This window comes from Ochotona curzoniae, unplaced genomic scaffold, assembly GCF_017591425.1.
Source record: "Ochotona curzoniae isolate NIBS_2020 unplaced genomic scaffold, NIBS_Ocur_1.0 contig_1014, whole genome shotgun sequence".
NCBI lineage: Eukaryota > Metazoa > Chordata > Mammalia > Lagomorpha > Ochotonidae > Ochotona > Ochotona curzoniae.
Window position 1 is genome coordinate 975782 of NW_024464920.1, and position 16259 is coordinate 992040.

Sequence of the window (16259 nt, forward strand, 5' to 3'; positions counted from 1 at the left end):
GGGCGTGCAAGGCGAGGACCTTTAACCACTTGCGCCACCGCGCCGGGCCCGACAGCATAGTTCTTAAATGCTTTAGTTTTTGACTGAGAGAATTGGATTTCTTTCCTGGCGTAGCTGGCAGGGTTCGTGAGCATCTGGAGACAGCGAGGAGTAGGAATGAACTGCCTTAAAGCACTGTGCATGCATTTCATACATTGGAGAATGAATTGCAGACTAACGAGATGTGGCATTGAGATAGAGGTGGTTGGGTGTCAAAATCAATACCATTGCCTCTTGGCTCTTCTTTCGAGGATGTTACTAAGAAAGTTGGTAAAAGGTGAACTGCCCTTCCGATCTAATTCTCAGTCTTGAAAGAATTGACAGAATTATTATTCGAACCAGCCAACTTTTTAAATTATGAGATCCTCAAGTGTTCTTGTAACAAAAAAAAATAAATAAATAAAAGCTTATTTGTTGCCCTTGTTTAAATCTTGGGAAAATCTGTTAGGAAGAGTGAGATAGGACTTAATTGCTTATCTGTCTCTTTAATCAAACCCTGACCTTTTCCCACCAAAAAAATTAGAACTCATTCTGTAAGTTGAAAACTTCCCTCTGTAAGTGCTTTGTCATATAAAGAGAAGCACAGCATCCTTCAGAATGTGGAAAAAATGTTAATCCACTGTTAAGAGCGAAGACAAATGAAAGCAGACATGACAGGAAGACAAATGGTGGCCGTCTTCTCTGTGAAGACACCTTTAAGAAACTGGTAGTGAGAGAAAGATGAATTTTTTTTTCTGAACATGTGAAAACTCTTGGAATGGCTAAAAAGGCTAGTCAGTGACGTGATGGGGCGTGTGTCAGAGCCCATTGCGATGACGCACCGAGTCTGGCTGCACATCGTTTACACCTTCCTTTTTCCATAAATATTTCTTACCCATACTATCATATTTCTTCCAAATTTAAGTAGTAACCTGGCAAAAGAGAAAAAAAGAGCCACCTAGGAAGTCAAAGTTGTTAGCACCTTTAGTATTGAAATTTCATGTACACTCCAGGCCTCAGCTAGTAGTTCCTGTGGCTCTTTTTTTTTTTAAGATATTTATTTATTTATAATTTCTTATTTCCCCTGCCCCCACCAAATCCCCCTATATTATTACTATAGCATAGCTCTTCATAAACAGTCACATGTTCATCATTGCAGGCATGGACAATGGCAGAGTCCAGCCTCCCATTGTCAAGATACAGCTAATAGTTTCATTAGTATTCCATCTTTGATCTGGAAGTAGAGATGTACACCGCACTACATCCTCACATTTGGACATGTTAGCCTCTTAAATGAAAAGCCACAGTACAAAATCAACAGCAGGAAAAAAAATAGAAATTTACAACACCATGAATTTCTCCAGAGGTTTTGATAGTTCAACAGTCCTGAATTGCTGGCGATCCCACCACTCCAATCATGATGAAATCTCCCGAATCCACTGGCTGCTTTAGTCTACCTTAGTGTCTCCGACTGCCAGATATTCACTGCCAATGATTGGCTGAGGTAGTTGATCATTTGTTCTGTCCTCCGTCCTCTGCCATGGTACCAGGTGTCCTCTGGAGGCTCCAGTGTACTGCCTTTTCCTCCATGTTCATTTGGATATGCTGTCCACTGCTCTGAGTCACTGAGGAGGCTCAGCTCTGACACATCCACTCCCACACTCAGCTCATGGGACCTGCAATTCTCTCCCTGGTTAGGGTTCTGAGTCCAGCAATTCACTTGGCAGGGAATCACCCAAGAAACCTCACCTGAGGCCATCCCAGACCTGATTCTTGTGTGTATTTGCCAATATAAGGTCCAGCACAGTCTGTCACCCAGATTAGCCTATGCACATTGGTAGCTGCAATTGCTGGGTCAGTTCTGTCTCTAGCCCGTGTTTTATGAAACCGGTGGGTGTTGGAGTGCGGCTCTTTTATTTTCCTTCTCCTTACATTTGTACAATGTAGTCCCGATCTTCACATTTGCCATTGATGCATATGAGGATAACAAATTCTACTGGTGATTTTATTGGTCAGTCCTGTGGGTTATTCTCCAAGGTGCCATGACCACTTTCTTTTATGACCATGAAAGTGCCACCACCAGCACAGCATGAACCAGGGTTTGAAGAGGGGGTGATACATTAGGAGAAAAGAAGCATGTGCAGTAATGTTTTTCGAAAATGGGCAGGCTTTCAAAAGGCTGCCCTTTGGAAGAGAGAGAACAGCTCAGTGCCTGTCTTAGCGCTTTTTGTTCATTTTGGGAACCACATTTCATATCAGCTTAGTTCACCTGACTAATCATTGTTCTAGACAGGTTCTCAGGAGGATCGTTGTGTGCCAGGAGAGGGGAGGAGAGCAGAACACGTGGCCAGTTACCTTAGGAGTATGTGCTGCGTGGGGCTCTGGCCCTGCGTTCTCAGAGACCTGGTACTGGTCTGGCTGTGTCCTCCAGCTGCTGGTGTCTTTGCCTAAGAGCCCATGGTATCTGAACTCATCACTAAGCACCTCTGTCTGACTGCTGCCCTGCGTACAGACCACACGAGCAGAGTCTGTGCTTAGTTTCTAACTGGTGGTCCAGTGTTGGTTGTGTTCAGTCTGAAGAACTTGAGGTTGCTTGTTTGCTCATGAGATGTCACTTTTGTAAAAGTGAGCACGTGTGTAGGCTCTGCTCTTGAGTTTACTTTTTCGTTCTTTAAAAAATTGAGGGGGCCTGCGTTGTGTTGCACCATAACGTTAAGCCCCTCCTCGTGGTAGCATCCCATATGGGCATCAGTCTGTGTCCTGGCTGCTCCACTTGTGATCCAGCACCTGCTCTAGCCCCCCATGTGGGAGACCCAGCTGGAGTTGCAGACTCTCAAGACGTGGCTCTTGCAGTCATCTGGGATGAACCAGCAGATGGAAGATCTCTCTCCTTTTCTGTCATTCTAGCTCTCTGACTCTGGCTTTCAAATAAAATAGATCTAGAGGGAAAAACAAATTTGGTACAGTTAGAGAAAATCTGGCTTCATAATCACACTTGCTAGTCTCTCTCTCTCTCTATATATATATGTATTTGTTTTAAGATTTGTTTACTTATTTGAAAGTCAGAGTAACAAAGGAGAAAGACAGAGCGTTCTGCCTTCTGGTTTGCTCTCCAGAGGGCCAAGGCTGCAGTAGGCCTGTGTGGAGCCTGAAACTTCATGCAGGTCTCCCATGTGGGTGGACCAGCTTCCGCTGCTCTCCCAGACACATTAGCAGGGCAGTCGGAACTCCAGCTGATAATCCAATATAGATGGCAGCATCACAAGCAGTAGCTCGTTATGCTGTGCCACGTGCCAGCCCCTTTACCTGTACTCAGTTGGATTTTACCTTTCTGGCCTTTGTCCACAGAGAAATGTGGTTAATCGACTAGTTTAGGTCCCCAGTGCTCAGTTTAGGTCTCCCTTCCAGGAGACAGGGACAGTGCCTGCTGCATTCTGGGGTCTACATTAGCAGGAAGATGAAATTGGAAGCGGAGCTACCAGAAGCTTTCACATGGGCTACTGGTGTTACAGGTGGCGTCCTAACTGCGAGGCCCATGCCCACCCCAGACTGATCTAGTACTGGGGCTAGTCAAGCCCCCTCACAGCAGGACGCCTAGAACAGCCCAAAACAGTAAGAAAAGTTAGAGTATTTACAGATGTTTCAGCTTTACTGTAAATAACGTACTTTTCCAAAGCACTCCTAAATATGTGTTATTGAAATAATTTGAAGCAATTTCTGAAGTGATTTCTTTTTTTTTAAGATTTATTTATTTTTTATTGGAAAGTCAGATACACAGACAGGGGAGAGACAGAGAGGAAGATCTTCCATCTGATGATTCACTCCTCAGTTGACCACAATGGCCGGTGCTGCACTAATTCGAAGCCAGGAACCAGGAATTTCTTTCTGGGTCTCCCATGCGGGTGCAGGGTCCCAGGGCTTTGGGCCATCCCTGACTGCTTTCCCAGGTTAAAGTCAGGGAGCTAAGATGGGAAGTGGAGCAGCTGGGATTAGAACCGGCACCCATATGGGATCCCGGTGCATTCAAGGCAAGGACTTTAGCTGCTAGGACACTGCGCCAGGCCCAGTGATTTCTTTTTTTAAAGTTTTTTTTGGGGGGGCCTGGCACGGTGCTAATTCTGGCTGCCCCACTTCCCATCCAGCTCCCTGCTTGTGACCTGGGAAAGCAGTTGAGGACGGCCCAAAGCCTTGGGACCCTGCACCCGCATGGGAGACCTGGAAGAAGAGGATCTGGGATCTGGGCTCCTGGCTTTGGATTGGCGCTGCACTGGCTGTCGCAGTCACTTGGGAAGTGAATAATCGGACGGAAGATCTTCCTCTCTGTCTTTCTCTCTGTATATCTGACTTTGCAATAAAATAAATAAATCTTTTTTTAAAGATTTATTTTAATTTTTGTTGGAAATTCAGATTTGCAGAGAGAAGGAGAGACAGAGAGGAAAGATCTTCCATCTGCCGGTTCACTCCCCAAATGCCCGTAACAGTCGGAGCTGAGCCAATGCAAAGCCAGGAGCCAGGAGGCTCTCCCGGGTTTCCCACGTGGGTATAGGCTCTCCCGGGTTTCCCACGTGGGTATAGGATCCCAAGGCTTTCGGCAGTCCTTGACGGCTTTCCCAGGCCACAAGCAGGGAGCTGGATGGGAAGTGGGTGACCGAGACAGGAACCGTTGGCCATATGGGATTTCGGCGCGTGCAAGGCGGGGACTTTATTCACTAAGCTACTGCGCCGGGCCCATAAAAAAACAAATTACTTAAAATAAATTGTTGCTGGGTGGCATTGTGACTTAGAGGTTAGTCTAGCATCCCACATTGTGATGCTCATTTGAAACCTGGATGTTGCAGCTCTGACGAGCTTCCAGCTAATGCACACGGGAAGGCAGTGGATGACCGGAGCACCTGGCCTCTGCCACCCACAGGAGACCTGCATGCAGTTCCTTGTTCCTGGCTTTGGCCTGGCCCAGCCCTGGCTGTTGGAGCCGTCTGGGGAGTAGACCAGTGAATGTACAACAGAAAGGGGAAATATGATTTTATTTTCCATCGTTGCAATTAGGCAAAGTCTAGGCTTTCTTTTCATGAAAAAAAAAAAAAAGGTTAAAATCACTAACTTTTGTTGATAGGAGAGCTGAGAAGTATGTACCAGTTCTGTAAAGTCATGTCTTTAGTTTGGAAAGACGCCATCAGCTGGTGAATAGACAACGATGGTGGATTATTGATTTGTTGACTTACAGCACACATGCCAGTTGGGCGTTGGTGTCCTGGGGTTTGACGGGTACATCTCTCCCTTGGCGGATTATCTGGATTTGGCTACCCAGTAGGCAGGGCAGATTGTGAAAGAGGGTTGTTCTTCTCCAGTCTTTCCCTGTGGGGTAGCTGTGTGGGCTGACTGTGACCTTAGCTCAAAGGCTGCTAGTGTCTGAGGGTGTTAAAGGGCATTCCAGGGCATACTCCAACACAGAGTGGCAGAGAGCAAAGCCCCCTCCGTGTGGCTCCCACCGGCTGCCTCCCTCCCCCACTCAGAAGACAGGGATACAGTAGTGCACATTTCTGTTTCATTCATACTGTTTTGTTTCCCGAATCCCTGTCTGCACCTTTGGAAATAATAGCCCCTTTATTAGTGGCTATTCAGATTTCCCAGTTTGACTGTGTATGGGTTTCCTGCCAGGATCCCAACTGCAATAGCTACAGTATGTGTTTTAAGTCAGTATCCTAGTCAGTATGCCGAATGAGCCCTAACAACAGTTAGGCTAATTTGGTTTTGGCTATCCTTTGTTTTTCTTACACATTGTGTTGATTGATATACTTTTATTATTTTTCCTTTTTTAAAATTTCCTTTATTTTATTTTATTTTTACATTTTATTACTATTATTATTATTATCATTTTATGATACAGTTCCATAGGCTCCTGGTACTTCCCTTTTCCCAGCCCCAATTTCTGCCCCCCCCCCAGTTCCTCTATATCATTACTAAAGTATAGTTCTTCATACACAGCCATACGTCTATCATTGCAGGCATGGACAATGGCAGAGAGTCCAGCATCCTATTGTCAAGATATAGTAAGCAGTTTCATTGTAAGTCTATCTTTGTCTGGAAGTAGAAATGCATACTGCATTGTATCCTCACATCTGGATGTTAGTCTCCATTTCACAGCTACTGTACACCCCCTTAAATGAAAAGTCATGATACAAAAATCAATAATAGAAAGAAAAATAGAAATTTACAATGCCATGAAGTTAAATAACATGTTACTAGATATGACAGTCTCCATTACACAGCTACTATACATCCCCTTCAATGAAGAGCCACAAAACAAAATCAACATCAGGACGAAAAAAGAAATTAACAACACCAAGAAGTTAAATAATATGCTACTAAATGACTAATGTGTAGCTGAAGAAATGAAAATCAAGAACCTTCTTGAAGAAAATGATGCTACTCTATGATCTATGAGTCATTGAATGATTTAATCAGAAGAAAGTATTTTGAAGAGATGAAACTAACCAAAACATCAAAACCCATGCAGTATAGTTTCCGCTGATCTTTGTTGGTGAAATGTGTCTACTAGACAATAAATAGATGAGTTTTGTTTTTTTATCCAGTCTACTAATCTGTGATGTTTGATTGAGCTTGAGCCATTTACATTCAGGGTTAATATGTATGGGTGGTACCTTGGTCCAGTCATTTTAGGAATAGGTTGTTCTTTGGTTTAGTCTTCTGTTGTCATTTTACAGGAATGTTCTTCCCATTTGCCTTTGGTTTTGTTTGGTGCTATTCCTCTTCTCTGTCAAAAGAACATCTTAAAGTATCATTTGTAGGGCAGGTTTGGAAGAAGCAAATTCTTTTCGCTTTTCTTTACTGTGGAAGAATTTTATTTCGTTTTCGAAGACAAAAGAAAGCTTTGCTGGATATGTTATCCTAGGCCGACAATTTTTTCCTTTTAGAATCTGGAATATGTCACTCCATTCTCTTCTTGCCTGTAGAGTTTCTTGTGAGAGGTCAGCTGTGAGTTTAATTGGCATTCCTTTATATGTCAGTTCATTTTTTTCACGTGCACATTTAAGGATCTTTTCCTTATGTTCGATTGAAGAAAGCTTGATTATGATGTGTCTTTGATCAAGCCTGTTGAGAGTTCTGTGCCTCTCCTGGATGTTGTTTCCCAATATTTTCCTGCTGGGATCCCAACTGAAATAGCTACAGTATATGTTTTAAGTCAGTATCCCAACTGAAATAGCTACAGTATATGTTTTAAGCTCATGCCAAATGAGCCCTAAAGACAGTTAGGCTAATTTGGTTTTGGCTATCCTTTGTTTTTCTTACACATTGTGTCGACTGATATGCTTTTAAACAGCAAAGAACTATTAGATATATAAGAGGTTAGCTAGAAGTACTAATAGTTCATTTTAACACAGGCTTCCCCAAATGCTTCTTTATCTCTTTCCGTTAAAGTAATTGATGTTTTTTGTGTCTTTTCACTGTTCCTTATACTGCTTTGGGAAATATTTGAGATACATCTTTTGGCTGAAGTATGGGGTTCTGAGAAGGTTCTGGGTAGGACCTTGGCTGTAGAGAATTGTTGCCTTTATGTGCTATACTTCTTTTTAATTAGGAAAGCCATATTATATAATAATCTGGAAGACTCAAGTTTAAATACTGAGTTTTCCAAAGTGAACCCTGAATTTTATTTAAGTAGCAGTCTGGAAATTGCCAGTATCAACAGACTTTAAATATGAATTAATTCAGGTTTTATTGGTAATTGGCAAGGATAGTAGTTTCTTTCAAAATGACATAAGCTCTGTTCATGTCCTCTTTTCCACTTTTAGTACCAAAATGTTGTCATCATCCAAACTTATAAATTATCGGTCTTCCATAGCAACGAGGGGCTATTTTGAAACACAGGATAAAGACTACGCTGTAAAAGAAGCTTTAATTAAAATACATCTATAATAATAACCAAGGAATTTGGAATGTGTACTAGAATGTTTTCTGTGCTTTTTTGTAGCTGTTTTAAAATTTCCCCTGCTTGCTTTGTTGAGCTCCTAATTCCCAAGCGACTCGCAAGTGCCGTGCAGGGCTCAGGAACGGTGGCAGGGCCTGGGAGGAAGGACCTTGGGCCGCAGCTCAGTGAGGTCAGCTCAGGCTCCGTCGTGAGGCCCCAGGAGACAGGGGTGCACGCCGGGATGGGAGAGCAGTCTGTCTCCTGGGGCTGGAGCAGAGTTACTGAGTGCCGAAGCTCAGGTAATTTATTGATCACTGACACTGGTAAAGAAACAGATTCGATCTCTAGGTAGCCTTTCCAGTACGGGGAAACCTGGCCCTTTTCTTATAATTGATCAGCGACCTGTTCTTGCTGATTTGTTTTTACATTGTTTCTTGGGAACAGTTACATTGGCTTAGTGTAAACTGGGGCGCACTGCTTCATCAAACATCACATGAATGTTCTACACATGAAATTCATAAATATCAAGATACAAGATATGGCACAGTCCGGATGTTGGATATTTAATGCCACCATCTCCACTTATATTATCAGTTTTTTTTTTTTAATTTTATTTTCAGATTTTTAGTGTTAAATCTTAAATCATGAGAAACTATTTAATATAACCTTTTCAATTAAGGTTTGTAATTCAGAAAGACACCAACAATTACAGGACAGTCTAATGTAATTGGCACATTTGATGTTCTCCACAAACTATAACAGTTTCTGTTAAAATCAAGTTTTATTTTATGATTTTAATTTGTAGTTATAAGTCATTTAAAACAATTTGCCAGTTGACAACCAAGTTGTTAATTGTTTAATGGGGAAAAACATCCAGACCTAGAGGCTGGTGTTGTGGTGCAGTGTAAGGCCACTGCCAGCCAATTCAAATCCCAGGTCCTCTACTTCCTCTCCCAACTCCCTTGCTAATGTTCCTGCGATGTAGTGTAAGGCCACCGCCAGCCAGTTCAAATTCTGGCTCCACCATTTCCTATCCAACTCCCCTGCTAATGTTCCTGGGAAAATAGATTGAGATAACCCAACTCCTTTATTGGGACACAGTCCCTGCAGGTGAGCACAAGAACCACAATAGGGAGCAACCCAAACCAGGCCAGAGAAAGATACCCACTAGCATACATTTGGCATAGGTCAAAAGCAGACCAGGCTGAACCAGTTCACATCACCCACTGGTAAATCCAAGCACCAGAACAGAGTGTGGGTCAGGCCACGTTTGGTCACAACACATACCAGTGCACAGTAAGGCTGGGATTGGGTGTGCTGGGCTGGGCTAGGTTGTAACCAGTGACAGTTGGAATTGGGGGTGGCCCAGGCTGGGCCAGACTACAACACCCACTGGCAAATGCCAAGGTGAGGTGGGCCGTACCAGACCGACCGCAGTACCCAAGCAGTACACATGAGAACCAGGGAGGGAGGGGGCAAAGCCGGTAGGGGGAATGTGGAGGGCTCCCCTGCTGGACAGCCACTGCCACTGGAGAGCGTGAGGGGGGATGGGCAGAGACCATGCGTGGGGATGGGCGCAGACCAGACCAGGAAGGGCTATAACACCTGTGGGCTTATTGTTCCTACTGGTCCAAGCATAAATCAGAGTGGGTGAGGGTTGGTTGGCCTTGCCACAGCATCAACTGGCAGAGGCTGGCACTGGGAGCTAATTCTGTCAAGTCAAACTGCAGAACCACCTGCAGAGTGCATAACCCGGGAGTGGGAGTGGCAGTGGCCCAGGAGGGAAATAGTGGGCACCTGCCTCTTGGGTTACCACTCCCACTGGAGAACATGAAAACCAGGACTGGGGCAGTGCTGGCTAGACAGAACAGCACCCGCCAGTAAGTGTGTGGGCTGGACAGTAGGGCAGGTTGGGTTGAACTAGGTAGGCTTCAATGCCATTGACATGTATGAGAGCTAAATGGGATGTGGGACAGACTGAACAAGTCTGTGGTCCATAGTGGCAAACATGGGAATCAGGGTAGTAGGCAGGCCTGGTAGGCTGCAGGTCCCACTGGTTTGCCTGAGGGCCGAGTATGAAGTGGGCTGGATCAGGCTGGACTGTAACACCCATTGGTTAGCATGGAAGACAGGGCTGGAAACAGGACTGACCCAGCAATTGCAACCACAGCATGTGCATAAGCTGAGTGGGGCGATGGACTGTGCTGGGCCCTGTACTGGCAAGCACACACAAGAATCAGGTCTGGGATCACTTCAGATGAAGTTTCTCTGGGGATCCCTCCAACTGAACTGCTGATCTCAGAACCCCAACCATGAAGAGACTGTGTCAGCCAGTGGATTGTGAAGAGATTTTGTTGTGTTTGGAATGGCGAGATTGGCAGCAATTCAGAACTGTTGAGCTATCAAAACTGCATGGACAGGATCCTTGGAGCATGCCCCACTTTGGGGACCTGGGATGGGTGGGAGGCTGGGTGGGGCTTCTCCCTTTGTTTCTCCCCTGATCCCAGATACAGAAAAAATAATAATAATATTAGTGTGGAAACAATGGCCTTACCCACTTTCGTGTAGCCCTTTACCCTTTGTGCCCTAAAGGACTATATAAAGATTAGCTAAAAAAATAATAACAACAATAATAAAATAGATCAGTAACCCTTTCCAGATTGTTTTTTGCTGCATCCCATGGTTTGATATTTTTGTTTATATTTTTTCCAAATACTTTCTTTTCCTTTGTTAAATTCAATACTGGATCTTGTATCACACGGTGGCATCATTTTGCCCAAAAGGTTTTGTGTTTTCTTTTCTTCACCCATGCATTGGTTATTCAGTGGCACATTTTTCAACTTCATGATGTTGTAAATTTTTTGTTTTAACTTCATTCCTGTTGTTGACTTTGTTTCGTGGCTTCTCATTTAAGGAAATCTAGTGATGGCTTAATAGAGACTATCATATTCAGATGTGAAGGTACAATGTAATATGCATCCCTAAGTCCCAATCAGATGGACTCCTAATGAAACTCTTGAACTTATCTGGAGAATGGGATGCTGGAGTGTGTGATATTGTAGCAGCAATGCTGGGACACGCTTTAGCAGACTGATGGACATGGATTGCTTATGAATTACTATACTATTGGAATAGTATGGAGAAAATCAGTGCGGGGTTGGGGGGAAATATGTGGAATCTCAATCCCCATGGAATTGTACCACTAAATTAAAAAAAAAAAAAGCCAGTATTGGGATTTCTGTCCTGAGGCTGGATTACATATTAGATTTGGATCATACTGAATGTATTTTTTCCTTCATATTCTTTCAGATTCATCTGGATTAATTTTTGATTTACAGTCCAACACCGTCTTGGCTCAGGGAGGAGCTTTTGAGAACATGAAAGAGAAGGTAAGACTAGTGGGTACTAATTATGAGTATCTTGGGAAAAGCTAGGTCCTAATATAGTCAGTGACTTTACAAAGTCATTGTAGAAGTACAATTTGAACAGACAGACATCACTGTCTACTAAATGACTACCATGAAACTTCTAAAGAATCAGACCCTGTTAAGTACAGACATGATTTTCCTTGCATATTTCCAAATATATTTATTCTACATCCCCCAATAAGCTATTTAATATTAAGTAATGTTAAATCAAGTATTACGTGACTGGCTGTATTTCTCTTTTGCCAATATTCTTCAAGGAACAGTTTGAGTAAGACCTTCCTTTGAACTTGAGGAACATTTTTTGAAAGTTATTTATTTATTTAGTTTGTGGGCACAGAGAGACTTGCCATTCTCTGTTTTACCATGCAAATTCCTACAGCCAGAAATATATCCAGGTCCCAGATGCAGGTGGGGGGCCGGTGTTGGGGACCCAACTTACTGAATCATCACTCCACCCTGCAGAGGGTGCCTTAGCAGGGAGCTAGGACTGGGAGTGGAGCCCTGCTCTACCCAGGGACCCTGCTATCAGTACCATCCTGCAGAGGGTGCCTTAGCAGGGAGCTAGGACTGGGAGTGGAGCCCTGCTCTACCCAGAGACTCTAATACGGGATGTGGACATCCCAAGTGACATCTTCAAAAAAGTTCATAGATTTATTTTCACTTTACCTAAAAGGCGGAGACACAGATGTGCACAGAGATTTTTCATTAGTCACTTCACTCCCTGAATGTCCGCAGTGGCAATGGGCTGGGTCAGGCCAAAAACCGGGAACTCTATCCAGTATGTCACGTGAGTAGCTGGGACCTAAGTATTGAGTCATCTGCTGCTTCCAGGACATTCATTATCAAGAAGCTGGACCCGAAGTGGAATACTTAGGGCTTGAACCATTCACTCAGATATGGAATGAGGGTATTCCAAGGTCAGACTCAACCGCTAAGCCAGATGTGTACATGCAAGCGCACACGCATACCTCAAGTAGGGTCTTTTTTTTTTTATAAAATTTTATTTTTTATTTTCATAACAAAGTTAGATATACAGAGAGGAGGAGAGACAGAGAGGAAGGAATCATTTCCGTCTAATGATTCACTCCCCAAGTGGCCGCAACGGCCGGTGCTGCGCCAATCCAAAGCTAGGAGCCAGGAACTTCCTCCAGGTCTCCCATACAGGTGCAGGATGCCAAGGCTTTGGCCGTCCTCAACTGCTTTCCCAGGCCACAGGCAGGGAGCTGGATGGGAAGCAGGGCAAGTGGGATTAGAACCGGTGCCCATGTAGGATCCTGTCGCATTCAAGGCGAGGATTTTAGCTGCTAGACCACGCACCGGTCCCCGAAGACTTCCTTTTTTTTTTTTAAATTAATTAATTAATTAATTTTTTATTTTGACATTCTTTACATAGTTAATTAGATTAAGAAGGTTCAAGGGCTACAGGAAAGTGGATAATACTAGTATGTTTTCCATATTGTTAGCTTCATGTTTCAAGGGGGGTATTTAAGGGAGAAGCCCACCCAATTTCCCACCCTCCCCAGGTCCCGGATGTAGGGCATGCTCTGAGGTTCTTGCTCAAGTGGTTTTGATATTGCCACAGTTATGAATCGCTGTCAATCTTGCCACTCCAAGCACTATGAGATCTTTGAAAAAATCCACTGATTGACATAGTCCATCAGAGCTTAGATGGTTGGTTGACCTGTTCTGTCTTCTCTCTTTTCTTTCGTTAGGGTTCTGAGTCCAGCATTTAGATTAGGAAGATCTCCAAAGAAATTTCTTGTATGTGCTAACAAGTACAGGGCCTGGCACTGTCCATCGCTCCAATCAGCTGGTGGTTGCAATTGCTAGGTTCTGTTTTCACTCCCGACTTCCACTGGAACCAATGGGTGTTGCAGTCCAGCCTGGTTCTGCCCAGCACATACTTGGCCCTCACATAAACCAGCGGGAGCTGCAGCCTAGGTTGGAGCGACCCACAATAACCCCCACCAGGCCCACCCCCTACCCTGGTTTGCCAGTAAGTGTAGCAGTAATCCAGTCTGTCCCACACCCCATTCCACCCCAGCTGCTATCTTAGTTTTATGTCCTCCTGTGGAAGTGGTAACCCAAGAGGGATAAGCCCACTATTTCCCTCCCAGGCCTCTCCCACTCCCAGATTCCAGTTGATGCTGCGTCTAAGCCCAAACAACCCTCGCCCACTTTAATTTTGTTTGCACCAGTAGAAATAATTCGCCCAGCCCGGCTTTTCCCTGATCTAGTCCCATGAGGCGCACAGGTGTGGTAGCTCTGCCTAGTCTGGTCTGCCCCCATCCCAACCCATGCTCTCCTGCGGAAGTAGCTGTCCTGCAAAGGAACCCTCCCTTATTCCCCTGCCGGCTCTGCCCACTTCCTTTCTTGTTCTCAGGCTGGTTGGGCGCTGCGGTCCCTTCGGGTACAGGCAACCTCACCTCGGCATTCCATAATGTGCACTAGTCTTTGTTGCGACCAAACCTGCGAAGACTTCCTTTTTAAGCCATGTGACTGACTAGACATGTGAAGACATTTCTATCTCGAAATCCAAAGTGAAAAACAACAAACATCATTAGAGTACACAGCTGAACACAAGAAGCCAAGGAAGTCCTTAAGAACAAGATACAAGCCTGAGCTCAGTAACAAGTGGGTTCTTACCATAGAAGGCCATGCAGTCCAAGGCTTTTCCTGGGCTAAGGGTGGACCTGAATGGGGCAGTTACTGAGAGCTGAGAGCTCCGTCTAGGTCTTCCATTGAGTAGCAGGGTCCCAACCATGTAAGCTGTCACTCGCTTGCTACCAGGGTGCACACTGCAGGAAGCTGGAGTCAGGAGCAGGGCCAGGCACTTCCGTATAGGACGTAGGCACCCCAAGCAGAATCTTGGCCAACATGCCTAATACCCACCTTCTTAGTGGCTTTAACACAGTGTTTTTACTATATTCAAGTATGTTTATAAAGGTAAGTTTAAAGGAAAAAGTGAATTACGAATCTTAAATTTTATTCACTGTTTTTATCATTAGTAGTAATGTTATAGTGTTGTTAGTAGTAATGCTGTTTTATATGTATCATAAAGAAAACTAGTAAATTATGGTTAAAATTTATGGTTGAAAGAACAGATATGACATTAAAATTAGATGAGTATATGAGGGGTGTGGCAGGCCAGCACAATGCCAGAAGACCAGGGGTGGGCCCACACTTTGTGTGCGGGCTATGATTACCCAGGGAAGGCGGTTTTGAGATGTTTGAGACTGGGTACTTCTGATGGGAGTACTTTACTTCTGGGAGATTCCAAGTACTAGCCTGCTACGCCTATGGTTGAGGGGTGACTTGATGGGGCTTCCACAGACCAGGCTACTGCACTTGCAGGTAAATGAGGGAGCTGAGGCCCAGTGGTTTGGAGGGGGGAAACTAGATGGCATATCTGGGTCAGACCAGTGCACCCATCCACATGGGAGACCTGGGCTGAGCTAGGTAGCATCAGCACCACCTCCCGGTGAACGCAAAAGCTAGGGCTGGAGGGCCTGCCTGCTAGGTTTATGTCACAGTATCCGATGGTGAGACAGGTGGTGGGCTGCAGCAGGTGATGGGCCTTGCGGGCCTGCCAGTTGATATCAACCGGCACTTGAGAGATCAGGTTTGGGGCAGATTCTGTAGGGGATTTGTGAGCTCATTCCTGTGGGTTGGCAGTACCCACTGGTTTGCATGAGAGCTTGGGGTAGAGATGGGCAGAGCTAGGAATGATCATGAAGCAAACCAACATTCATGGGAACTGGGGTTGGGAGCAGGCTGAGCTGACCCAGGCTGTAGCACCCACAGGTATACCCGAGAGTCGGTGCCAGGGTAGCAGGATACACAAAGGCTGAGACTGGGGGCAGACTGTGGTAGATAGGACCCTAGTACCCACTGGCCCAAGTGAGATCCAGGTCTGGGATCCAGCCTGGTGGGGGAACTTGTTGCACTCCCCTGCTAGGCTATAGCTTCCAGTGGTGAGCAAGAGCAGACTGGGGATAGGCCAGGCAAGGCAAGGCTGCATCACTCACCAGTATGTGTGTATGCTCTCTTGGGGACCAGGCCAGCTGGACTGGGCTGAGCCCAAGCCTTAGCACCTCTTGACACACTAGGCAGCCAGCACAACGTGTGGGCTGTGCTGGACTAGGCTACTGTACCCACTGACTCGTAAGAGAACCAGCGATAGGGGCAGGTTGGATACGACTAGGCTTCAGCATCCATTGGTAAGAATTGGGCCTGGGGAAGGCTGGGCTTGACTAGACTGCAGCATCCACCAGCACGTGCTGAGACCAGGGGTGGGCCATGCCAGGGTGGGGCAGCACAACCACCAGCATGCATGAGATCGCCAGCTGGGAACAAAGAGGACTGCCCTCCTGGACTGCACTTCCCACTGATGAGTGCAAGGGCCTGGTGTGGACTGGACTGAACATGGCTATATTATCCCTCAGCATGTGTGTGAGCTGGGTCCAGGGCATGCCAGGCTGGACTAAGCCCGAGCACTGGCTGACAATAGCAAGAGCCAGAGTAGGTGTGGAACAGGCTGAGCTAGGTTGTGGCATCAGCTGGTGCACATGAGGGTTGGGTCTAGTGATGGACCAGGTAAGGCTGGGCTGTGGCATCTATTGGTGAGAGCCAGAATGGTGCAGGCTGGCTGAGCAGAGCCACAGGACCCACCAGTGAATGCCAGTGGAGGCAGGTCATGTCAGACTGGATTGAACTTCCAGCAGCATGGAAAAGAACCAGGTTGGGGGCAAGGCTGGTAGGGGATCTCTAAGGACACCCCTGTTAGGCCACTGTTCCCACTGGTAAGCATGCGAGCTAGAACTGATTGGCTAGGAAGAGCTGCAGCACCCATTGGCCTATGTAAGAGCTGGGTTTGGTGGAAG

General features: G+C 45.5%; 1 protein-coding gene across 1 annotated transcript in view; it reads left to right on the forward strand.

Annotated features, from left to right (window-relative positions):
• Window positions 1-16259, forward strand: part of SPATS2 (spermatogenesis associated serine rich 2) — a 140684-nt gene that overhangs the window by 68591 nt on the left and 55834 nt on the right. The window contains exon 3 of the mRNA XM_040978705.1: window positions 11258-11337. Coding sequence (XP_040834639.1) covers window positions 11258-11337 — 80 coding nt within the window. The remainder of the gene's footprint in view (window positions 1-11257; window positions 11338-16259) is intronic.